General features: G+C 39.3%; 1 protein-coding gene across 2 annotated transcripts in view; it reads right to left on the bottom strand.

Moving 5' to 3' along the window:
• The window catches only part of clcn2c (chloride channel 2c), a 138,608-nt gene that overhangs the window by 14,305 nt on the left and 98,368 nt on the right, over window positions 1-25,935 (bottom strand). The window contains exons 15-22 of one of the 2 annotated variants that reach the window (XM_061681625.1): window positions 23,739-23,952; window positions 17,046-17,179; window positions 14,108-14,298; window positions 12,120-12,231; window positions 11,806-11,879; window positions 11,301-11,375; window positions 698-736; window positions 76-180 (exon numbers count right to left, since the gene is read on the bottom strand). In XM_061681625.1, coding sequence (XP_061537609.1) covers window positions 76-180; window positions 698-736; window positions 11,301-11,375; window positions 11,806-11,879; window positions 12,120-12,231; window positions 14,108-14,298; window positions 17,046-17,179; window positions 23,739-23,952 — 944 coding nt within the window. The remainder of the gene's footprint in view (window positions 1-75; window positions 181-697; window positions 737-11,300; window positions 11,376-11,805; window positions 11,880-12,119; window positions 12,232-14,107; window positions 14,299-17,045; window positions 17,180-23,738; window positions 23,953-25,935) is intronic. The other variant, XM_061681624.1, reaches the window with a different exon arrangement.

The raw sequence follows: 25,935 nt of genomic DNA, 5'->3' as shown, positions 1-25,935 counted from the left end.
ATTGGAATTGGTGTTTGTACTACATGAATGCTGCTATAAGAACTGAGAGTGGAACAGTTGTATTTATAGTCAGACCTTATGCAATGACGTGCGCTCCACGAGTTGGAATGGGGCGGGGTCGATCTTGCAATTGTTAAAGTTGACCTGCTCATCAAGCTGCATCTCTTCCCACTCTGCAATCTACAAAATGCACAGATGAGAGGGGAGAGCAAGGTAAATAAGAACAGCTTTAAAGGGATAATAAATAAGAACAAAGAAGTAGAGTTTCATTTGGCTTTCCACACTGTAAAATGCTTTGAAGCAGTATTTCAAAGTAGCAATTTTCTAACTTACTTCAATGTGAATGTTACTTTTGTATACAAATAGTTGTTTCTCTGGAGTGCCTGGACTACAAAGTAAATACTGTATTTTGTTTTCTGCACTTTTCTGAAAATTTATGAGTGAGTGATCCATTCTATACTGTCAGCCAGATGTTATGTAACAGTGGGGCTAATATACTGTACATAATAACCACCACCACACCTGTCTTTCAAGCAACATTCATTTGCATTATGGAGGGGTGAAACACTATATAAAGTCAGAAGGTAAGCAGAGCTGCATTGAGTTTTCTTGGATGCACAGATACAAGGGAAAATAGAATACATGCTGTCTTATAAGGAGGGGCTTTAGACTCGGTGCAAAACACCCATATTCTTACCTCTCTGATCGTCATATCATCTTCCACATCGCCATCGTCCTGCAGACACAAAGGCCCAGAAAAACACTCAGTAAGACGATAAGACTTCACGTACTTGATTAGATTGTAATTTGAAAAAAAAATATCGTCGGTATGGTATGATGTATGACCAGGGTTACCAACCATTTTTGAAACTGAGAGCTACTTACTGATTAATAGGCATGGCTACCAGTTTGATACACAATTCTGAAATAACATATTTGCTCAGACTACCTTTAATTGTACAGTGTTTTAACTAATAATTCATGGTATTCATTTATGTGAAAACACTAATTATGTAAATAAGTCCTCACAATAATTATCAATGTATATTAAACAAAGGTAGGAAACTGATAATCATCAACATGCGAGACTAGTACTATTACTCTCTGCAAGTGTTTACATTTTCAAATGATCACTTTTACAACCGTCCTAGGAAATCACAATGTCCCATCACCATTGAGCTATTTTTAGATCAGGCTTCCAGGTTACTTATATGGTCCTCGGGGGCAACCCAGTGCCCGCGGGCACTATGTTGGTGACCCCTGATGGATGACATCCTGTTGGCTTGTATTTGTACTTTTAAACTGCAGTCCTTCTGTCAGGGCATCAAGTCGAATGACACATTACAGACAAATGGTCACACATGCATCACATCATGAACGTTACACTGCATGGCTGTCCTCAAACAGATGGACAGGAATAGAATGAGGGACTAAAGGAGCGACTACAGTGCATTTAATGAGTGAGGGAGTATGATGTATGAGATTTCGGAGCAGATGATCATTATAATGATGGATTGTCACCACCCTCAGAGCCTCCGGCTGATAACTTCGTATTCTGCTTTGTCAATGCCGTTTGACAAGCTGGAAAAGGACTAGCCACCCTCTGTCTTGAAGAAAGCTTGATGGAGAATGTGCATTTATTTTCTATGAATTTAATGTGTGTTAGGGGAAAATAGGAGGGAAAATAAGCATGACCCTGGGGTTGATGGGAGCCTGAGCTCATTTATCCTCCTTGCTGCAATGGAAGACCTGTTGGTAACCCTAGCAACTGCAGCCGTGGGGTAGAAAGAGTTGCTTTACTGTAGCATTATGCAAGAAGAGCGCAGTTGTGCCTGGAGTTGATGAGACCAAGTACGCATCCAAGCCACACTTCATTTCTGCTGTTTCACTGATCACTCCGTTTGTCAGTCACACAACACAGGGCCACTCTAAATGCCACAATGATACACTGTTTTCAATGGGGAATATATGAAGATCGGAAATATGTTTACAGACGAGGGTTATTTTTAGAGTTAGCGAGAGAGTGAGCGAGAGGGAGAGAGAGAGATATTTTGGAAAGATTTGCTCCTCTTAGAATAAAAACCTTAGCATTTGGGGACATGTCCTATATTGACACACATAACGGCACACCTCTTCAGAGGTTTCTTACAGACACTTAAAAAAAAAAAATGTACATCCACAAAATAAACAAAGAAATAGTTAAAGGTGACTCAACAAGCATAGACTTCTGTCTATCAGTCTGTCTGAACGTGTCCATGGTGACCTGAGCTCACAAATGGAAAGAATGAGGTTGAAAAAACTCCACAGACACATTTCAGAAGATTGGAAACTGTTATAGCTCTAGCTATAGGATTTAATAAAGGGTGTTGTAGATGTCATACCTAGGTGTAAGAATGCTAACAAAAGGTGTCTATGTATTGCAGCATAAGGATGTCAGGAGTGTGTCTATGATGTCATTACTTACTGAATGTCTTTGAAAAGTGTAAATGAATTCAGTCTGGACAATATGAGTATTCATATATCTAGAAATGAGCAGCAGTGGTACCCCAGAGTGCTGACAAAAGAAAGTTCTTGCCATGCTGTTCCTGTGATCAGATAGCGATTAGAAAGCCTTGTTGCTTTTTCATTCGCTCGCTGTTTTCCACCCTCATCAGCTATCCATCAATCCTCCAATTACTGGCACCCATACATGGCTGGGTTAGAAGGGGACAAACACACACCCTCAGCTAATACGTAGCAAAAGCAAACAGTACAGCCAAGTATAAAAGGTTTTCACAATTTTAGTCTTTTTTTCTTTTCGTCAATCTAGCAGTAGAAGTTAAAAATCGATCAAGTAGTAAATTCTATAGCATAAATAGAGAACAACAGTATGCTAATTAAATCAGAAAATTAAAATGAATGGCACATCGATAAAACAAATCATATTTTAGCACTTATTTTGAGTGTAGTCATGAGGAATACAATAGAAGTACTGGTGATGACACTGTCACCAGGAACAAAGGAAGCAGAAAAAAATAGTTTCACGGTGTAAGATTATGTAATGCGCATCACTCACCATGATTGCATTTCAGTAGCAACGAACACAAGCTGGCCATTAAACTTAAGGGCACATACTGTAGATCATAATTATATTTATGAACGCAAAGAAAGCTTTTTAACTTTGACGACTACAATTTAATTAGTGCAACAATTCCTTTTTTGGACATGTTGAGAGGTTGCTTTGACTTTCTAAATCTGGTCGCTTTGCAGGGAAAGTGACGTTTTGGTTTAAATGGATCAACATTTTTACTAATCATCATTTAAAATGTTTATAAATGTATTTTTACATAATAAATGGTTTGAATCTATTGTGTAAGGAAACAACTGTTATATAATGTGGATACCCCTCTTTTTTGCCTGAATAGCTGTTTAAGTTGTTAAAGCAATTAAAAAAAAAAAAAAAGACATTCAAACTTTCTCCGTTGTGCTCATGCTTCTCGTAATGATGTTTCTCTAAGCGACTGCGATACTAAATGGTGCAAGAGGGGAACATTACAACAGTAATCACATGCAGGCAATTAACTGCTGATTTTCCTACTACTAATGATAACTTCTTTGCTCATCGTTTACAAATTCTATTAGTGCCTTACCACTACATCTGATTAGGAGGCAGGCTTTAACACCATTGTTAATGACTTTGTAGTTAATACAATGGTGTGGAGAAGGATATTGATCAGCTCTGCTGCAGTTCTTTTCAACTTTACCCATTCTGGAACATTCTTAATTCTTGAAGATGGTGTGTCAAACCATTGCCATGGCACTAACACTAGATGATAATTGTATTTCTTTGACAATTATCATTATTGAACTTCAGAAATGAAGCGTCAGTAATCAGGTATCAACATGTAGATATAAAATAATATTGTATCAAGAATTTTCCACCTCCAATTATTTTGCAATAAACCATGTCAAACGCATTTTTGTGGTTTTTGACCAGCGCCGAAGCGCGACATTTTAGCAGTCATCAACGGAAATAGGCACAGTGTGAAAAATATCGGCAAAATCATGCAACCATTTCGCCAATATCTGCTAAAAGAGTGCGCCTCCCACTCAACAGAAGTTAATGACATTCCACAGCGATATTTCTTAAGAGGCAAATAGGCATCATGCTCGTAACTTTGTCGGTCAAAACGCGTTACGAGCAAGCGGCCACTCAATTTCATAACGGTAAACAAAAAACCATTTTACGACGGCTATTTGGAACATAAATTGCAATAATCTTCCAAAACAATCATAGAAGGATCAATCAATTGCTTCAGAAGGAGTAGGAGACAATATTGACTTTCATTTTTAAGTGTCGGTCATATTTTCGTTCGAGCGACTTGGACAAAATAACAAAAACGGTCGACTATTTTGCGGCATCGATCACCCAGAACCATTTTCGGCTTACATACGACCAGCATACGGCTGCATTTGAGATTGATAGGAAATGGAGGGGCCAGTAGAATCTGGTAAGTGTTTTCAAGAAAATTATGTCAAAATGTTACAAGCTTCGATCTCAAACGGTCAAGTTACTAGCAACGATGAAAAGCGAGTTTATATAGAATTAGATGGTTTCTTGTTAGATTTGTTGAAGGAGAAATGATTGGCGAATTTTGAACCGTTTTCTATCGCTAGCGCACAGCCTGTTTTCTGTGTCTCCTGACTGCACTGCTGACTCGCTGGTAATTTTGACGAGTCACAGCAGTGTTGAGGATGTGATCATGATTACGCGCATACTTTAATCCTTATTATTAAACTTGGATTCGGTTCCAATTATAAAGGCCTCCTGTCAAACGTTTTTAACTATGTTTGATCAAAACATATGATTCACTTTGTTGATAAAAATGTCGATGTTGTGTGGTGCACTGTGGATTGTTACTGTACCGTACTTGTCAATGTTACACACATCTATATTTGCCCTAAGTAAATTTTTTACTCGATACTGTGCGGTGCATTAACAAGTTGGACATAAATTGGTCTGTGAACCTTCTCTAACCGTAGTAATAGTGTGAACAATTCCCAAGGTTTTCATACAATAAACAGCTTTCCATGTTCATATTTAGAGTCAGTGTTACAAGCGACCACTGGTCAAATAATGGTCATATTAAGTAAACTATATATGTTTTTCTCCCATGAACCTCTAAATGTAACTGGTATACTTCAAAGAAATTTTACTAACATACTTTCAACAAAATGATTCAAGTTCTTACATTTTTCTTACATGTCACAAATTGTGTACCACCTCAGTGGAATGACCCATATACGTTTTGGGGGACTTTAAAATAATAATTCCTATTTTCATTTTATGACTTTAAATTATTGAATCATAATAAATTGTCCAATCGTTAAATATAATTTATGATAGAAAAATGTATATGGGTCATTCTACAGAATTGGTTCCATTTGCTTCTCCAGGAAATAAACACTGGAAAAATAGCTTTTGTAGCCTGTCCCTATTTCCTAAAATTGGACTTTACCATGCTATATAATTATCTAAATCCTTTAGAAATGTTATATATTTTAACATAATCGTATTACTCCTTATCCCAACTATAGGCAAGGCAAATTTATTTATATAGTACATTTCATATTGTGTTCACTTTTAAAATATATATTTTTTTGAATCACTAATTTGCTTAGTGTCAACATGCTATTTATTAACATAAATGCCGTGTTGTTATATTTTATGCATTTGCTAATTCTATACTAAAAACTCACTCCTGTTACTTTCAGTACTGTTACTCAAATGAGGAGTTTTGGTACAATAAAACAATGACATAAGAAAATAGGTTCCTGAGATGAGCTAACGCATATTTTAGTTCAATGTGTATTATTAGATTTAGAGTAAAAAAAATAAATAAAAAAAAGACAAAGATTTATGATTATTTTGAGAGCGTTACAACAAGCAAATGGCACAGATTCGGTGGAATGGCCCAAATGTAAATCTTTATATTCGTAATTTTTAAAATACATTTCTAAACCAATTATTTAATGAGATAAACAACCAACCAGCCAACCATTTTCTAAGCCGCTTCTCCTCACTGGGGTCGCCGCGAGGGCGTGCTGGAGCCTATCCCAGCTATCATCGGGCAGGAGGCGGGGTACACCCTGAACTGGTTGCCAGCCAATCGCAGGGCACATACAAACAAACAACCATTCGCACTCACATTCACACCTACGGGCAATTTAGAGTCTACAATCAACCTACCATGCATGTTTTTGGGATGTGGGAGGAAATCGGAGTGCCCGGAGAAAACCCACGCAGGCACAGGGAGAACATGCAAACTCCACACAGGCGGGGACTTTGCCTACCCTGATTTAACCTATTAAACACGCTGATGCTTTTTAAGGTGAGGTTAGCCTGAAAATACACACAAAATAAACAAATGATATCAATTTACTTACATAAAATTATTTGTAATACTGTCCTGCTAGAACTGGGTTTGACAAATCCAACAGCATGCATTTACATCAATCTTGACATTGCTTGTTTTGTATAGTTTTAAATGGCTCTAATCTGCCTGTTTAGACCGAAATTGCTTTTTGAGTAGAAATGTAATAACATTCATCACAAAGGTTTGATCTTCTTCATTTTTGTCTCTGAGTGATAGTAATGCAGTGATGTGTGAAACATACAAGTCATTTTAAAAGGGAAAACTTTCAACAAGTTCCTAATCCATAGGCCACTTTGTTAAGCCAGTGATAAAAGGACACACAATTAAATTTATTGCTTCTTTGTCTGGAAGTGTCAATTCAACATGTAAAAGCTAAGTAATAAAAAGATGCATATTGCCTTGAGATTTTTCCCCATAGATGTCATATGAAATGAAAAAAGAAACAACAGCAAACAAAAAAACGGAGCCCTCAAGACGTCATAAATAAAGCATGACAGCATTATGAAAACTCAAAAAGGGGAGAAATAATGAGAAAACTGAGACTGAGAGGCTGGGCGGCATCATTTCTCTGAAACAGACTACCGATGTCATTTACTCTGCATCAATATTTCACAACCAAGATAGAGGGAGGGGAGGAAGCGGGATGGAGGTGTGAAGGCTTTTGAAAAGTCATAAAAATGGACGAAGAGTGTGAAGCAAAGAGGCATCCATATTCCTAAACAAACAAAGGTAGAATAGAGGAACTGTGAGGGACTAACTTGATTTATCCTCTGTCGCAGGGGACCGAAGGGACAAAAGGCTTGAAAAATATGTTTTGATAAACTCATCCATATTCTTGACCCGGCCTACATAACAATAAAAAATTCTGAGAAGGCTGCAATCAGTATCACTGTTTAAATATATTAAGAAAAAATGGTTATGATGGGGCACGGGCCCAAAAACTAATGAAATGCACCCACACATGGACACTGCAAGCCTTTGTTATGCATCACTTCACTGTCAAGCTGCAATGACTAATACGCTTCAAAGCCCACTTGTCACAACTAAAAATTAACTAACAATGTGTTTTCTCTGCACTGCCCACTCAGCGTGCCTATAATTGGTACTTTCCTGATATATTGTTGGACTATGTATTACCTATTATTCTTCACCATCAGTGGAAGTTACTTATCACGTTGACCAATAGTTAAAAACAATATGTATAATTTTATCTTAAAATAACAACAACAGAACCACATAGGTGTATTGTGTTAGTGTTGGGACCGCAGCTAGGTTGAGAAAGAATAAGCAAAAGGATATGTTACCAAAATCCTTTTTTAATAATATGTCAAACAATAGTTGATCAAAATATTATCCTTGATCCTATATGTAATAAAGATTAAACATTTATATGGTTTTACAGCCATTACGGCCCTCGGAGGGAAACCAGAACTCCAACCCCAATTCCAATGAAGTTGGGACGTTGTGTTAAACATAAATAAAAACATAATACAATGATTTGCAAATCATGTTAAACCTATATCTAATTGAATACACTGCAAAGACAATATATTTAATGTTCAAACTTAATTGTTTTTAGCATATAATCATTAACTTAGAATCACCTGTGGGATGTTCCAAACAGGTGTTTGATGAGCTTTCCTCAACATTCTTAGTCTTTTTTGCCACCTGTCCCAACTTTTTTGGAACGTGTTGCAGCCATAAAATTCCAAGGTAATGATTATATTCTAAAAACAACAAAGTTTTCAGTTTGAACATTAAATATATTGTCTTTGTAGTTTATTCAATTAAATATAGGTTGAACATGATTTGCAAATCATTGTATTCTGTTTTTATTTATGTTTAACACAAAGTCCCAACTTCATTGGAATTGGGGTTGTACAATGTGGCCCCTGACAAAAATTAACAATATTTCTCAATGAACAATTGCAAGGAATCCTGGAAATTCATCATCTAGGGTTCGTAATATCAAAAGATTGAGAGAATCTGGAGAAATCTCTGCATGAAAGTGGAAAGGGAAAATAAAAAGGGAAGGCTGAAAACCAACATTGAATGTTCGTGACCTTCGATCCCTCAGGCGACACAGCATTAAAAACTGGCATCATTGTAACTGATATTGCCACATGCACTCAGGAACACTTCAGAAAACCATTGTCAGTTCGTCACTACATCTGAAAATGTGAGTTAAAACTCTACCATGAAAAGCAAAGCCATATATCCACAACATCCAGAAACGCTGCCGGCTGAGATGGACTGACGCAAAGCGGAAAAGTTTGCTGTAGTCTGACAAGTCCACGTTTCAAATTGTTTTTGGAAATCATGGACATCGTGTCTTCCGGTCCAAAGAGGAAAACGACCGTTCGGATTGTTATCAGCGCAAAGCTAAAAAGCCAGCATCTGTGACAGTATGGGGATGTGTTCGTGCCCATGCCATGGGTACCTTTCACATCTGTGAAGGAACCATTAATGCTGAAAGGTACATACAGGTTTTGGAGCAACATATGCTGCCATCCAAGCAACATCTTTTTCAGGGATGTCAATGGTTATTTCAGGAAGACAGTGCCAAGCCACATTCTGCTTGTGTTACAACAGCGTGCCATTTGTGGTAAAAGAGTGCAAGTACTAGACTGGCCTGCCAGCAGTCCAGACCTGTCTCCCATTGAAAACGTGTGTGCAGGCCCTAGACTGGTTGCAAGCCAATTGCAGGGCACATATAGACGAGCATTCACACAAGTTCACATTTATGGACAATTTACTTTTTTCACTCTAATTATTCTGACATGCATATTTTTGGAATGTGGGAGAAAGCTGGGGTACCATAAGAAAACCCAGACAAAAAGAACATGCAAACTCCACAGAAGAAGGTAGGAGGTGAGATTCGAACCTTGAACCTCAGAATTGTGAATCAGACACACTAACCAATATTCCACTTGGCAGCCCAACAAATTGATCCATATTATTTAATCGCCTAACTGTAGGAACTTCATATTTCAAAGTGTTAAGACGTTTGATATCACATTCTAAAATATTCAAAGTTTTATAATAAATGGAAATACCCTTCAGCTCACCCCAAAGAAATCCTTTAGGCTAGGTGGTGTCTTCTGATGAAGGGAATGACATTACATATGGTGAGTATCATTCGAATTATGTGTAATTAATGACCAAAAGTAGACTATGCTGACATGATCATGATATTTAGCATTGATTATTGATTTTTAAATTTTTTTTCTTTTATTATGTACCATGTCAAAGCAGATGCTTACGGGGTTCTTTTTCTCAATTTATAATCACATCTTTGTATCAATGATTGACACCCAATAATGTGCATACAGTAATTGATAATTTGACAGCAGACTATAACCCAGTTCACAGAATTACGTCAGTGCACTTCCCATGCATTATCCTTTTTCACTGTAGCAGTTTGTTAATATACTTGACGCTCTTGTTCAAACATGCCTGTTTCTAATGAAAATATATGATTCTCACAACATGATATGTTATGGCTGCATGCACAGGAGAACTCACTCTCCCAATTCAGAGTATGTAATCCACAGAGGATCACAGACTTTCCCAAAACACAATCTGACTTTGGGACACTCCAGAAAGGCGATGTCTACTCTGGGAGGCCGTCACTGATTGGACACCTCGGGTGACTTAGTTGGAGGATGGAAAGAAAAGCATGCCAAGTTTGAACAGCCACAAACTTGTAGAACATCTGACCACTTGTTTTTCAGATAATGTAAGATGAAAGCTGAAGTGTTCAATTTAAGATATACTTAAATGGGGCTTTAGAGAATAAAATATGTGATTAAGCAATCAGTTATGAACTACTCAGGCCCGGTGTTGCTTTCTGATAGGTTCCCTCGAACAATAACAACGTGCTTAAATGAGAACTAACAAGATGTGAAGCATCATCAAAAATAAATATTTCAAAGCAAACTCTGCACTGTGCGGGCAATTATTTTACATGCATTCATCAATTATGATGTCTTTTCTGTATGCGCATCCACACTTGACGAAATAAAGTTTGATTAAACAGATACACTACTGTACTTGTGGATGGACTTTGCGCACACTTTTCACTCTCACATAAATGAGGATATGTTAAATGTTTATATATATTTTTTTTGTGTTTTTTTAAATTATCAACTCACAAAGTATAGACATCCTTTTCAGTCTGTTCACAGTCAAATGTGAATTGAAAAATTCAGTTTTGGTTTTAAAATACGCCTCTTTGATACACGGTTACTTGGATTTGCTCGGTCATCATGACACATGACACTGCACCTAATGCAGCTAATACTGGAGTTTTCTGCCATGTCAATAAAACAAAAACCTCTTTATAAACACCAAATTGGTCTATATATTTTTTTAAGATTTCAATATAAGTATGATTTGTTTTAAGCTTCAATAATTAGAGGTGGGCTTCCATGAGTTGCACTGATTCATTGCTGTAAGCATTCTGGTCTGCACTAAAATTTCTGACACTAGAATGGTCATTTCGCCATGTTGTCAGGTAGCAATAAACAATTTTGGACATTGCAGTGGTCAAATGTTCTCTATAACCTCTGCTTTTTAACCTTTGAACCAATGAAAAAAGGTTAAGCAAAATGCATCTAAGTTTTGCCAATCATGGAAGCAAGCAACTACTAGCAATTGGAGGCCTGCAAGCGCGTGACAGGTTTAACAAGGAAGCGGCTGTTCAAAGGTTGTTGGCACGATGGCAAAGATGTGCTTGGGGTCAGCATTGCCCAGACCACAGGCCATCGGCATGAGCAATTAGCCCTGGAATGGAATGGCAGGGTGATAAATTGTTGATTGGCTGATGAACCTGTTACCCGGCGGAATACTGGCATTTGGGTTGCCCCAAATGGTGGCTCTTACCACAACAGATATCCGGACTCGTTTTGACGGCCTCCTGTTTTCAGGAGACATGGGGCTCTCGACATTGTTGTTTTTCTTCCACCAACCAAGGACAAGCAGACAACATTAACGATACCCTTAAATGCTGAAAAAATTAAAAACAACAAAAACACAAAACAAAACAAACAAAAACACTTTCCTGTAAAGCCTCTAATATGCCGTGGGACTGGACCACAATGCTGTGGAAAGTAAAGTACTGTTGTAGTTTGAATGAGGAACATTTTTTATTCAATTTGATATTTTGGATACAATACTCAGACAATGGAAAAATAATGTCTGTAACTAACACTGGCTGAGACAGCATTGTTGTTCATTGGCTTTATCTACTTGTGTGGGAGGTACTGTACTGTAGCGCGTAAAGCCTGTATGTGAGAGTGCGAAGGATGTGTGAACAGCATGTCGTGAGCTACTGTGTGTGGTGTTTGTGTGCTGTTGTTGGGTGTATTCAAGGACAGGGTTCTCTCACCTCCATGACTTCTACATCTGGACCGACACAAAACAAGTTCTTTAGACTAGAGTTGCTTGAATGATCCTGCGAGCCTATGAGACAAAATCCCCAGCAGTCACACAACCTAATCTTCAATAGATTCTCCAATGAACAGTAGCATTTTCAAAAACTCCCAAACATATATGCAATATTTTCTGAGAAAAATATGATTTGCTGTAGTTAAAATAATCAATTAATACAATGAAGTTGCTAAAGTACCCAATTCCTTATTCTCCAAGAATACCTATAATCTCATATTTAGAAAGTGAGGTGGGTGTAACAGTATGATTTACCGATGGGGATATCAGTGGGCCGCTCCACTACAGAGGGTCTCTTCAGAGCAGGTTTCAGGGGCTTCTGAGAAACTGGATGAGTGGGACTGAATGATGATTTTTCAGTTGAGATCTGCAAACGCACGTACACAAACACACAGCAAATTAAACAATTTGACATTTAAACTACTGCAGCATGAATCACCTCAAATTAAATTAACTCTCCACCCATCCATCCATTTTTTTTCTGCTTATCTGTGGTTGGGTGACGAGAGCAGTAGCTTTAGCAGAGAAGCTCTGACTTCTCCCTCCCGAGCGTTGTTCAGTACTTCCATGGAGATCTCGAAGGCATTCCCAGGCCAGCGTAAAGACAGTCTTTCCAGCATGTCCTGTGTCTTCCCTGAGGCCTCTTCCATGTGGCAAGTGCCCTGCAATACCTCACCAGGGATATGTCCAGGAGGCATCCTAACTACCTCATCTGGCTCCTCTTGATGCGCAGAAGCAGGGGATTGAGCTTCTCAAACTATCGCTAAGAGAGAGCACAGAAACCCTGCTGAGAAAACTAATTTCAGCTGCTTGTATTTGTGAACTTGCTCTTTCAGTCACAACCCACAGCTCATGATCAGAGGTGAGGGTGGGAACATAGATCGACTGGTAACTTGAGGTCCTTTTGACTCAGCTCCATCTTCACCATGACAGAGCGATGCGGAGTATGCATCACTGCAGATGCTGTACCAATCCCCCTGTCGAGGCCACCCAATCGGAACCAAGCTGTGTGTCAAGGCCCGAAATAGCTAGTCTAAACCTCTCAACCACACACACAGTTCAGGCTCCTTGCTTCCCAGAGAAAACTTCTGTAGCCGTTGATTGGAACGCTAAGCTCTTCGTCTTCGCCCACCACTCAGCTCACAATGCACAGGACCCCTTTGGCCCCTCCCGCAGGTGGTTAGCGCATGGGATGGGAGGCTGGCTGAACCCAGTGATGCAGGCCCGGCCATTAGGTGGTGACAATCAATCTCTGTGTCTCCTATTTTATAGAGAGGGGGGCCCTGGGGACCCACGTCCGGATGAAGGAAAACATCTTCCAATAATTCCATTAATTGCAGGGGATTTCTGAATTATAAATGAATTAATACAAAAACATGTATGCACATTTCTGTCTCTGTATCTCTGTTGTAAACTGCTAATGACAATCTGTGACACTGAGCTCAGTAGCCACTTCCCTCAGAGGACATTCTATTTGCAATGGCGAGGTACTGTTGATCAATTGTTTGGCGTCATCTTGTGCACAGCATGATAAATGGTAAATGGACTTTCACTTGTACAGCGATTTTCTACCTTCAAAGTACTCAAAACATCTCCTCATTCACCTCCTGATGATGATGCATCAGGAGCAACTGTGGGTTAAGTTTATTGCTCAAGGACACCTTGATATGGACACAAAAGCTGAGGGTCGAACCCACAACCTTCGGATTCAGTCATCCGGGAGGAGCCCAGAGTAGAGCCACTGCTCCTCTGGATTGAGAGGAACCAGATGAGGTAGATTGGGCATCTCCTAGACACCTCCTTGCTGTGGTGTTCCGGGCATGTCGCACTGGGAGGAGACCCCAGGGACAACCAAGGACACGTTGGAAAGACTATCTCTCCCGCCTGGCCTGGGAATGCCTCGGGATCCCCCCGGAAGAGCTGGATCAAGTGGCTAGGGAGAGGGAAGTCTGGGGTTCCCTGCTAAAGCAACCGTCCCCGTAACCCGACCTTGGATAAGCAGAAGAAAATGGATGAATGGATGGATTTTCAATATTGAAGACCCTAAGATTCTGTCAGAGAAGTCACACTGACTCAGTATGATATTTGGAGAGTGGATGAAATTAAATTCTGTTTCACAATTTGGGTAGCCTTTTCTCAATTTCAAATCAGGTTTATTTGTCTCTAAGGAAAAGTGTAAATAGATGGTGAGCAGCAAGAAAACAATTAAACCAAGGAGGTCAATGCTCCCTGTGGTTTCTTACCTGGAAGCGGACCTCCTGACTTGTTCTCTGGTGGTTATCCTCGCAGTCAGAGTTGGAGACAACAGACAAGCGCTTCTTCTCTGCTGTTGCCCGCTCTCTGATGAACTCGAGGCGGCGAGGGCGTCCTAGCTGCATGCAGAGCAGCGACTGGAGCTGAGCACGCTCAATGGAGCCCAGGAGAATCATGGACGCTGGGTGAGAAGTACATAACGGAAAAAGGTGAAGACAGTCGAGGAAAAGGAGGGGTTGTGAGGAAATGGAAGTAAGAGGCAATGGAGTAACCAGCAGGTTGATGCAGGACAGACTATGTGAATTGGATGAAGGAAGCCAAGGAACTTTGTTGTAACATTAAGGGGAGTAAAAGAAAGATCTGAGCCAAGAAACTGGTGGCATTTTAAGGGAAGAAAAGAAAGAAGGGAAAGGAGAGTTTGGCGATGAAGTCTCAGGAGCCTGAGATAATATGACATGTTTTAAAAAGAACAAGTGAGCAGTGTGAGAGAGATATTAAACATGTTGCAGCAGTTACATAGGTACATAACAGTGCAGCATGTAGTGAATTTGTATCAGTTGAAAGGGGAGGTTTGCGTTTTTGAATATATATATATAAATATTTCTTTAAGAAACCACTGAGCCCAAGTCAGATCAACCTATCAGAGAGAGAAGGCGTGACCGATGAGGTGTCAATCATTTGCTGTGCACTCTAGGGCACACTCCGGTCACCGGCAGACACCTGCAGCCTTGTGCTGATCTGTTAGCTTGAGCTTAGTGAGCTTTGATGACTATTTGGGAATATTCACCTCTGGAAAATTAGAAAAAACAACAACAAAAAACCGGTGAGGACATGCAATAACTAACCAATAGGACAAGATGAGTGTATGCCTGTGTGTATGTGTGTGTGTCTGTGTGGCAGTTTCCTTGCTTTCAGTGGTTCACAAATTTTTTTTACATTTTTCAACAAATTAACATTGATAACAATTACTGTAATAAGTATAAATAACTACTGAAATAACTATAAATAACTAATGGATAATTAAGGAATAAAACAGTCAGACAGGATTATTTTTTTTCGAACTGCACGAACTAAATGAATAACTTGCCTGTAAGCGAAAGTCAAAAATAACAACTGACTGACTAAGCCAACTGAAATTCTGGCGTTGTGCAGATATTTGCTCCTCTCCCCCTGTGCAATACTTGTCAATTGACGCCTGACCATTTGAAATCGGTTAGATTCGATAGGTAGACTAATCCCTTGAGGGAAATGAAGTTCAAATTGGCCCATTCAAAAGAGAGTCACAAAATGAGACTGAAAAGAGACTTTATTTGCCAATGTCCAGGATGTCCAATTGTGCAAGAGTAGCCGCAAAACTAATGTTAAAAAAAACAACCCTGAAATCTGTTGTGCAAAAATGCATCATTCCTCCTTCCCCAGTAAACACCATCTGTATTGATATCCACACAGACACTGTATTTTTTTCTTCTTCTTAGGAAACATTCAAATTGTAACATTTTAGAGTTCATGTGCAGAGGCTCTATTAGTAAGTTGTTTGTAGATCCTACTTGTTTTAACCTTAGTTATGGAAATTGAAACCATTACTGAGGATTAATTCACGTCAATTTTCCACATGCTCTGCTTTAAGTAATTGCATTAGTAAAAGTAAGTGCTGTACCTGTAACTACTGATTATGACTGTGGTTAAATGCAGCAGGTAATTGTTCCGGCACAATGGCATAATGAAGACCATGTTAGAATACCACATTTGTGCCTCTGTGCTCCAGTGTTGCGGTAACATCAGGAAGCTGTGCCAAGTTAAGTTTGTCAATCAATTTCTCAATGAGCATGGCACCGGGGTGGCTTGAATGTATTTTCGCTGCAGACTGTCAAATACATGTCTTCCACATCTTCACAGCAAACTAAAAAGTCTACTGTCAAAATTTGCATTTAACACGTTTGGCAAGTTACAACTGTTGACAGTAATGTTTACATTCTCTAATCAATTCACCTTTTTTATTTAGATATTGATGGAAAGGTGACCGACTGGTTAGCACATCTGGGGTTCAATCCCCGGCCCCGCCTGTGTAGAGTTTGCATGTTCTCCCCCTGCCTGCGTGGGTTTTCTCCGGGCACTCCGGTTTCCTCCCACATCCCAAAAACATGCATGGTAGGTTAACTGACAACTCTGAATTGCCCGTAGGTGTGAATGTGAGTGCGAATGGTTGTTTGTTTATGTGTGCCCTGCGATTGGCTGGCAACCAGTTCAGGGTGTACCCCGCCTCCTGCCCGATGACAGCTGGGATAGGCTCCAGCACGCCCGCGACCTTAGTGAGGAGAAGCGGCTCAGAAAATGGATGGATGGACAACATTTTGAGATCTGTGTGTGTGTTGATTTCCATTGCTATTATTCATAAAGTAACCCTCATCATTTAATAGAATTTGAAAACAAATATATGCGTTTATCATCAAGTAAAATTACATCACTGTAGTAAAAAAAAAAAATAGATTGAAGAAAAAAAAAAAAAAATGCTCTGCATTAGGCAGATTATTTCTTCTCTATTACGTACACTAGTGTCAGAATCATGCATTTCTGACATTGTCACAAAAGGTGACCATTGAAAGGAAAATTATTTGTTGTACAGTTTTGTCTTTTGGTCACTGAATGATCAGTAGTGTTGTACACATCTGGTTGTACAAAAAGGAGATTAGACTTGTTAATGAACTGCTTTTTCTTGCTATTCGAAAGCAATTTATAGTCCACATCAGTATTATAAACCTTTTAAATATCTACAAATGCAACTGGAATTCCAACTGCACACTTCAAAAAACAGCTTCACTTGCAACTTAATTAATTATAAATAACACCCATTCAATGAATAATTATATATTGTACTATTAAAACGTTCAGGCACACCAACTCGAGCTATTGAATGAGAAGGTGTCTCACCAGCTGATTCCACCAGTGCCAGAGTTTTGAGGTGACCCGTCAGCAGGACATTATGCAGGTCTCTGTAGCAGCAGTTGAGTGTAATATAGCGCACGTCCCTCACCATGATGTCCTCCACACGAATATTGTACTTCCTGAAAAGAGAATTATGACAACTAGAATGAGGATTTATGCGGAGGAAACAAAATTAAGAAGACAAACATTACACAGCGGGCCAAGTTCATAGTGAGTTTTGACATTGTATAGTATATTCACTGACACGAACAGAACATTTTCATCTGCATCCATGGTCGTGTTGATCAATTCTCATTCTGATAACTGAACCTGACAGCTTCAGCTTCCGTCAACCAACTAGTCAATCCAGAAACACATTGGAGCGTTGACACGTCATTCTGGAAGGTAGCGGCAGTGACGGGATAGCCATGCGGACACTTGCATCAGCAGAATTCTACACCACTCATAAATACTCAGCTTTCTTCCTGTCTTAGCTTGCCAAAACTTGCAAATGATGCAGCAGTTGCTTGACATCTCTGCTGCCAAGCCTGCTAGTTGTGCCAGCAAAGAGGTTCCAGCCAGCTCTACTCTGCTCTCCTTGCAGTTACAACTCAATACATTGACCTCTCTTCAATACAAAGTCAACTTAATGACTGTATACACGTCGCTTTAGGATAAAAAAATCAGAAAGGTTGAAATAGGTTGGTTGTCAACTTGACAAAATAAACTTGAAGACCTCTGTCATTTTGAAAAGCATTATACTAGAGATGGATATAAAAAGTCTGCAAACCCCTGCTCAAATGCCATGTTGTTATGATGTATAAAAATGAGACCAAAATAAATAATTTAAAAAAGAATTAACGTAACCTGTAAAACTCAACTGAAAAAAAAACTGAATTTTTTTTGAGAGGACGCAAAAATAAACAACTGAGATAATGTGGTTAAAAAAGTGTGCACACATAACTGAGGGTGTGGCTGTGTTCAGATTTAACTAAGCACACTCAAACTCATGTTAAATGGGAGTTCAGCACACATACTTTTTAAAGTGCCTCTGATTTACCACAAATAACATTTTTCTTCAGTGTTACAATCCTCTCTGCGGTCATCCTTGTCACTTGTGCACCTTTTCCGGCCACATTTCCCCCTTCCTCTTAACACTCTGTTAATGTACTTTGATAGAGCACTCTGTGAGCATCCAGCTTCTTTTGCAACTTCTTTTTGAGACCTTTTCTCCTTATGGAGGGTGTCAATGATGGTTTTCTGCATAACCGTCAAGACAGCAGTCTTCCCCATGTGTGTGCTGAACTAATATGACATACAAGTATCACTTTTTTGAAACAAATTATGGAAATAAATGGACTTTTCTTCAATATTAAATTTTTTTTTGGCACATACCTGTATACATATATACAAAAACATCAGAAAAATTCAGAAAAAAAAAGTAATCTCATCACTGCGATCCCGTGAGATGAGCGCATCACACAGCCTGCCGTTACACAAGTGTTCCAGTGTGTGTGGGCGGGTAGATGCGTGGGGGTGAGGTGGATATTTTCCGGTTTGAATGAAAAATACATTCAGCTTGGAGGACGCCGCACGAACTACAGTCTTTCATTTCCTCTATCGCACTTCCACATACTGTACCCAGGATAGCCTTTTTGTCTTTTGCTCAAAGGTCCGGTATACACAAAGACAATCATGCTGTTTTTTTTCCTCACGATTTTTGCCCTTACCAACCAAGGACGTCAAACACCAGACTATGTAATGTCTTAAAAGATTATCCTATAAAATTAATCTTAGGTCTGATGTGTGTTATGAGTGGATTTGTCCCAGTAATAGTGTCTGAAATGGGCCGTGGCCGGCAATCTTAAATATTGAACATGTTCAATATTCAGGACCAAAAATCTTTGTGTGTGGAGAAAGACGAGTCATGACGCTTTGATTTCTGATGTCGAACAGAATGTAGCCAATCAAGAAGCTCCCTGACTCAGGAACAATGTAACGTCCATAAATAAAAACAAACATGTCTTACCCGATGTTGTTTTAATGTATTAAAGTGGGTTCCCAAGACGTCAGGAAGTATTTTCCAAAGCAAGCCTTTTTGAGAGGTCACCACCACCATCGGTCCCGCTTCCGGCAAACTTCAGAAATACTCGGGTAAAATCTTTGCATATCCAGAAGTGTTTCTTCTTCGGTTTTGTGAGGTCATTTGTGATTACACGAGATTTTGAGATCAGTGGCGGAAAATAATCTTTGTGTGTGTATGTGTGTGGTGTTCTGTGTTGAGATTATCGGAGCACACCACACACAATACAAACAAAAACTGTTAAATGCCCAATTTTTTTTTATCTTCATGTGTGGGGTCTGTAGCAGATAAAACATCTTTTAACATTTGAATAATCCTTATGTGTGTACCAGCCCTAAGTCTCTCTATCTTCCAAAACTCTCTTAGTTAGTTAGGCTGGTAATATATAAAAACTACGAACTTATTTCCCTAAAAATATGTCACTTTTTTCATAGATTTGATATTATAGGTTTTCAGTTTTGTTAAATTATTTAGTTTTCTCTTTATGCCATTTGAATCTCAATGAAAGTGAATCCGTTTCCACAGAATACAAAATGGTACATTCCCAACAGCTTTGCTCAGAACTTGGCGACGTCGTTGCCTCATTACACACGGTCGATCACTTCATAGCGAGTTAGTGTTCCATAACACTTCCACTTGTCTATGAAGAACAATTGCTATTTTTGCTGCAACAAACTCATAGGTGGGAGGGCATCCAAAAGCGGAGAAAAAAAAAAAAAGAATAAAATACCCTTTATGAATCAAGCTAAGAACACTATTACACCCATATTGCAATTGGCTACCAACTGCTTCTGGTGAGTAAAGCTATGATAAGCAGAAATAGTATATAGTAAAAGTTAAAATAGAACATCGTAAAAGTTCATAATTGTTTCTCATAGAAAAACTTTTAATACCAAAATGTCTGCACTGTAAGGTGTCACAAAGGAAGTTCATGATTTGGAACATGTGTTCTGAAGATTCCAATTACATTTTTGGATATATAGGATTTTTACGATTGCTTAATAGACCACTTTTCTACAGAAACTAACAAACATGCATATTAGTGTCTTCAGAGCTCCTTTTTTTTTTTTTTTTAAACAAACGGTTCGTCTTTGTCACTCAAGCTCTCTTTAGCGTTAATGCCACTGGAGCGAGTCTTATTATGTTATTGCGATACACCAGAGGGATCTGTGAGCTGAAGTGCCAGGATGAGGGAAACCATGTTGCAGTCACACAATAGCAGACATAAAAATAAATTATTATTTCTGAGATATGAATTTATGCAGGCGGCACACGGTGGACGACTGGTTAGAGCGTCTGCCTCACAGTTCATGAGGACTGGGGTTCAATCCCCGGCCCCACCTGTGTGGAGTTTGCATGTTCTCCCCGTGCCTGCGTGGGTTTTCTCCGGGCACTCCGGTTTCCTCCCACATCCCAAAAACATGCATTGATTGGAGACTCTAAAATAACATACATGGTAGGTTAATTGAAGACGCTCAATTGCCCGTAGGTGTGAATGTGAGTGCGAATGGTTGTTTGTTTATGTGTGCCCTGCGATTGGCTGGCAACCAGTTCAGGGTGTACTCCACCTCCTGCCCAAAGATAACTGGGATAGGCTCTAGCACGCCCGTGACCATTGTGAGGATAAGCAGCTTGGAAAATTGATGGATGGATGGATGAATTTATGCATTTGTGAAAGTGTCAGAACTATTGCATGTTTTTGAAATGTTAGTCATTGTTTTCCAAAATTAAAGATGTTTACAAATGTCTTATTTTAACTAAACACAAATATAATCAGTCTGCTTTCATGGAGGACTATAGAAATCAGTGAATATTTACTGTTGAGAGGCTGATAACAGAGGATTTGGACAATTTTAAGTTAAACAATGGCGCTAAACAATTAATTATCAAATTCGTTGTTAATTTGATAATTGATCGGATTAATTGCTGCATCTCTAATGGGGGATATAAGAACACTGTTTCATAAAAAAAAGTAATAAGAAAGGGACACTTAGTCTTTCTTTGTATTATCTTGGAGAACAATTTCCAGTATTATGCCAGTTAGGGGTCCAAGGTGGTTTGAAAAATGTGTATAACATTATGTATAGTATATACAATAAGGTTTACATCATAAAACCTGAATGATGTGTATTTTTATGTAAACCATAATAAAGATAATTACACTTGCCTTTACATTTAAAGATTTTATGAGCTGTCAACAAGTATCACGGAAAGGATTGTTTTTTAACTATGAATGTTCCACCGTAAAAGATCATTATCTAAACTGCTTTCTGTGTTTTACAATCAGCCAGTATGATCATGCAAGTGCGCGCGTGTGTATGTGTGTGTGAGCGCCTTTAAATAGATTCATTGTGCTCCTAGATTAAAAATCTAATGAAGACATTGGACATATTGATAGCCCATGTGCTCACAAAATAAAGTATAATAAGGAGATATAGGGGAGAAGAAAACTGAGGAGTGACAGGAATGCCTAGAGAAGAGATGGATTGTGGGGTTCAACTGAGGTGCAGATGAAGCAATTGAGGTATTCGAGCAGGAGGCTAGTAGGAGCCTCCTCAGGGGAAGACCACACACACAATGATGAAAAGATGGAGGATGGAATAATAAAACAAAATCTCATTACTCTCAATTTGTAAATGATGGATCCAAGCTATCATTGTTGCCTAATGATTTGGAAACATTCATAACAATAAACGGTTGCAGACAATAAAGAGAAAGTGCATTGTGTGAGGTCTCATTGAGCTAAAAGAACACCCAGCAGCTGGCAGTCCTATTCAGTATTGTTTGGTTGCTATAAATTATTGATGGGAGTAAAGGCAATTAAAAGCAATGCAACATTGAGCTATTGAGTCAAGCACCTCTAAACAAACTGCACCTTCTCGTAAAGCACATTTCATTCAGCTTCAGTTGACAGAAAGAGTGACACTGTAAAAGCCAGCTACCAACATCAGTTAAAATGAGTACACAAATGATGTCATCCATCCACCATTTTCTATACTTATCCTATTCCATGTCACGGGGAAGCTAGAGCCTATTCCAGGTTATTTAGAGGAGGTTGCGGGCTACACTCGACACCAGTCAATCACAAGGCCTTGTATGATATAGACTAACACATTCCTAAGAGAATCTGGTCAGATACAGTATGAAAGATGGAGCCTTACTTTTCATTCAGTTTATCAAGCAACAGCAACATCAGTACGCCTACCTGAGCAGTTCCTTCCAATTTGTACTGCTTTTTCTGCTCATGGTCACCAGTGAGCTGGAACTTAACCCAGTTGCCTTAGGTGTGAGGTGGTGTACACCATGAACTGATGATGAGTGCATTACAGAGAACACATCCTGTACAAACAGACAACAATTGAAGTTCATTTAGAGTCTCCAATTATCTATCCAGCCATCTTCCGCTTATCTGGGGTCGGGTCACGGTGGCAGCAAGGAAGCCAAGACTTTTCCCTCCCTCCCCAGTGACTTCATCCTGCTCTACAAGGGTTCTCAGGCCAGCCGTGAGACACTCTCTCCAGCAGCCATGACAGTCTCTCGTTTCAGCCCCCTGTACCCATGATATTGTTCTTTCAGTTCTGATCCACAGCTTGTGAGCAGAGGAGGCGGTGTGAACATAGATCGACTGGTAACTTGAGGTCTTTAGGCATAGCTCCTTCTTTGACAGACCGATACAGCAGACACATTACTGCAGACACCTCGAATCAGGGGTCCAATACACCATATTCCCTGAGCACCTCCCACTGGACTGTCTGGGGGACATGGTCAAACACTGTCTTAAATCTACAAACCATTCATCGTCCAGGACACTGATGAGGGTGTATAGCTGGCCAACTGTTTCATGGCCAGGATAAAAACCATTTGTTTCCTGTTGATTCTGAGGTTAGACTTCCTGACAGACCCTTTCCTCAAAAACGTTTTATCAATGATTTCCAAAAGAACATCTGAGTTATAACATCAAAGAGAACATCAAAATTATCTCAAGGATGATTTTATATCCTTGAGATATAAAGGATATAAAATCAAACAATGTTTATAAGCGGTTGACTTCAGTATGTGTTTGTTTACTATGATAAGTATCTTAATGCTATTAAAAGCCCTAAGAAGACTTATGCTTGACCTGGCGACTCATACGTCATGATTTAAATTTGGTTTGGCGACCTCTGGTGGTTGAACCAGGAATTGAAACTGGGGCTAAACTCAATCACATGAACCCAGCTACATAAGCCAATTACAACCTTTTGTCCCATCGCTTTATGTGGCTTGGCCACCCACTTGACAGGGTGTATAGCTGTCCACTGTTTCACGGCCAGGACAAAAAACATTTGTTTCCGGCTGATTCTGAGGTTAGACTTCCTGACAGACCCTTTCCTCAAAAACCCTGAATAGACCTTACCAGGAAGACTGAGGAGTGTGATCCAACTGCAGTAGGAAAACACCCTTCGGTCCCCCTTCTTAAAAAGGGGGGACTACCACTGTAGTCTGCCAATCCAGAGGCACTGTCTTCAATGTCCACGTGATGTTGCATTCCAGGTGGATGTCATCTACCCCGATGGCTCTGCCACTGGGGAGCTTTTTAACAACCTCAACCCCAGAAAAATGTCGCCTTTACTTACTCATGGTGTCCCCATCCCAGCTCTGGGAGATAGGGTAGCTTCTTGATCCGGATGATTGAGTCGTAGAGGGAGGGCTGTAGGGATTGTGCCACTGCGTTGGCAAGAATCACTGCTATCATTACAGGCAGGATGTGAGAGATCTGCCCAGTCAGCTCGAACACAATCACTGCAGTGGAAACTGTATGGGTGACCGCTCCTGACAATGCTGCTGCACCTGCAAGAGGTTAACAGGACAGTGAACTGAGCATAAGAATGTTCAGTAGTTAATGTATAAATACAGCAATGACAATCTAGTTCATATTGGTGGTGTTGATGGTGACATCCCAGCCTGGCTAAGATGACATATTTTTATATCCCTGAGAAGAACCCAACATACTGTATTGTACTGTACTGTAATGATCACCCACTTTCAAATTTTACGCTTCACCAGACAATGGAGGTAACCAAAATCTTTAGGCTAAATATTTTGGCTATTTAGACATCCATAGGGTAAGTCTCTAACATGGACTTAGTATAAAAGTGTCAATTTCATAAAAAACAAAAAAACATTGGTTTTGTCAGATGAGTGTCCAGAAAAGGCACCTCTGACAGCTGCTTCTGTTTGACCCAGTTTTGTATCTGCTTCGTCCATATTTGACTAAGACTGCCCCGTTTCCTCATATTGGTTGCCTCCGTGTAGAAGACACACTTGTGAGCGCACACGTGTTTGTTATGTTGACAGCGTTGGCTCAGGAGCGAGCGGAGCGGTAGGTGGAGATCTTCGCTAGTGATGTAGATAAGCTCGAGAAATTCAAATGACCTGATTTCAGGCCTCTCGGCAGAAAAATGTCTAGAACTCAGAAATCCGTGGACAATTCTAATTCATATTTCACATTTACTGAGGCACCATAGAGACAATATTACATCCCAACTACTAGAAAAAGTTAGTTTGGCAAAATACGGGACCTTTAACCATTTTATTAATAGAACTTGATATGCCGTGTGGGAGTGGGATCATTTTCTAAAATAAATAGCCACAACTTCATCTGCCTTCTAATAATGATTGACAATTGTGTTTTTAAGTCTATACTTATTCTTTTAACTCAAGAACTTTGTGACACAGCAGGTTTCAATTCAGTTGAGTATTATTGTCCCTCAAGGGGAAGTTCTCCAGTCGGCAGCAAAGCATATACTGTACTTAGTGTACATGTAATGTACATACTGTATATACTGTATACAAGATATGGATGTACTGTACGTCAAAGCAGCACACAAAACTGTACAAAATTAACGTTTAGAACTATCCCAGAGTAAGAACAGTAACATGAAAAGACACACAAAGATCTAAGTCCGTAGAAATAAAAGATTAATGAATTTAAAAATATTCTCTTCATTTAATTAAATTCATCTGTAAGCAGCATGATCACTCAATTTCCCAGTAATACACATATCACGCACAGGCACAAGATTGGTGTTAAATTATGTGTGTAGGTTGTTTTCATTAATGGCACATGGAAAAAAGAATTTAAATTCAGTAGTCTTACTCTTGGAAGGCAGAAGAGAGTGTTTACTGAGTGGACAAAACTGACCAACCCTTCCGCAGAAATGGAGATGATCTATGTTACAGAAAGTGGCTTTACACCAATTACTTTCCTGGCTTCTGTAAAAATTGGCAGACTATTTTTACTGTTTGCTGCAAATTGCCATCCATCCTTCCATTGTTTTATAAAGTGAAATTAAACAAAAAGTTCCAATTTAATCAAAAACAATATCGTGTGAGCAGGAAGAACAACCTCTGCAGGACATTGTTGTAGAGTTGGGATGTGTTTGGATCATAGGCCAAATGTTTGTCAACAGCTGTCCCTGAGTACTGGTGCCACTACAACTGCACAGGGGGACATAGGCAATGTACATAATTAAAAACCAATGACAATTTAAAAAAATAAAAAAAAAAAAAAAAGGGTGTTTTCGACTTGAACTATCGCCAACGAATTTAATAAGATGCCTGTTCCTCCTGCAGTCTTCTGTATATTAAAGAAATGTAGTGAGGCCAGGCCACACCCCTGTGGATGCCATTTTGCCTTGCCTGTTTAAAATACGTGTGGCTGGATTGGGCTAAAAGCAGATGAAAAGTCTATAAAAAGTTTGCCGTGGGTTTTCTTATCCTTGATATGCTTATAAACAGTATTAAGATGGTAAACGGTCATATCTTTTACTC

Source organism: Phycodurus eques, chromosome 7, assembly GCF_024500275.1.
Source record: "Phycodurus eques isolate BA_2022a chromosome 7, UOR_Pequ_1.1, whole genome shotgun sequence".
Lineage (NCBI taxonomy): Eukaryota > Metazoa > Chordata > Actinopteri > Syngnathiformes > Syngnathidae > Phycodurus > Phycodurus eques.
The sequence above is the reverse complement of the archived record's forward strand: the minus strand, read 5'-3'. Positions and strand labels throughout refer to the sequence as shown.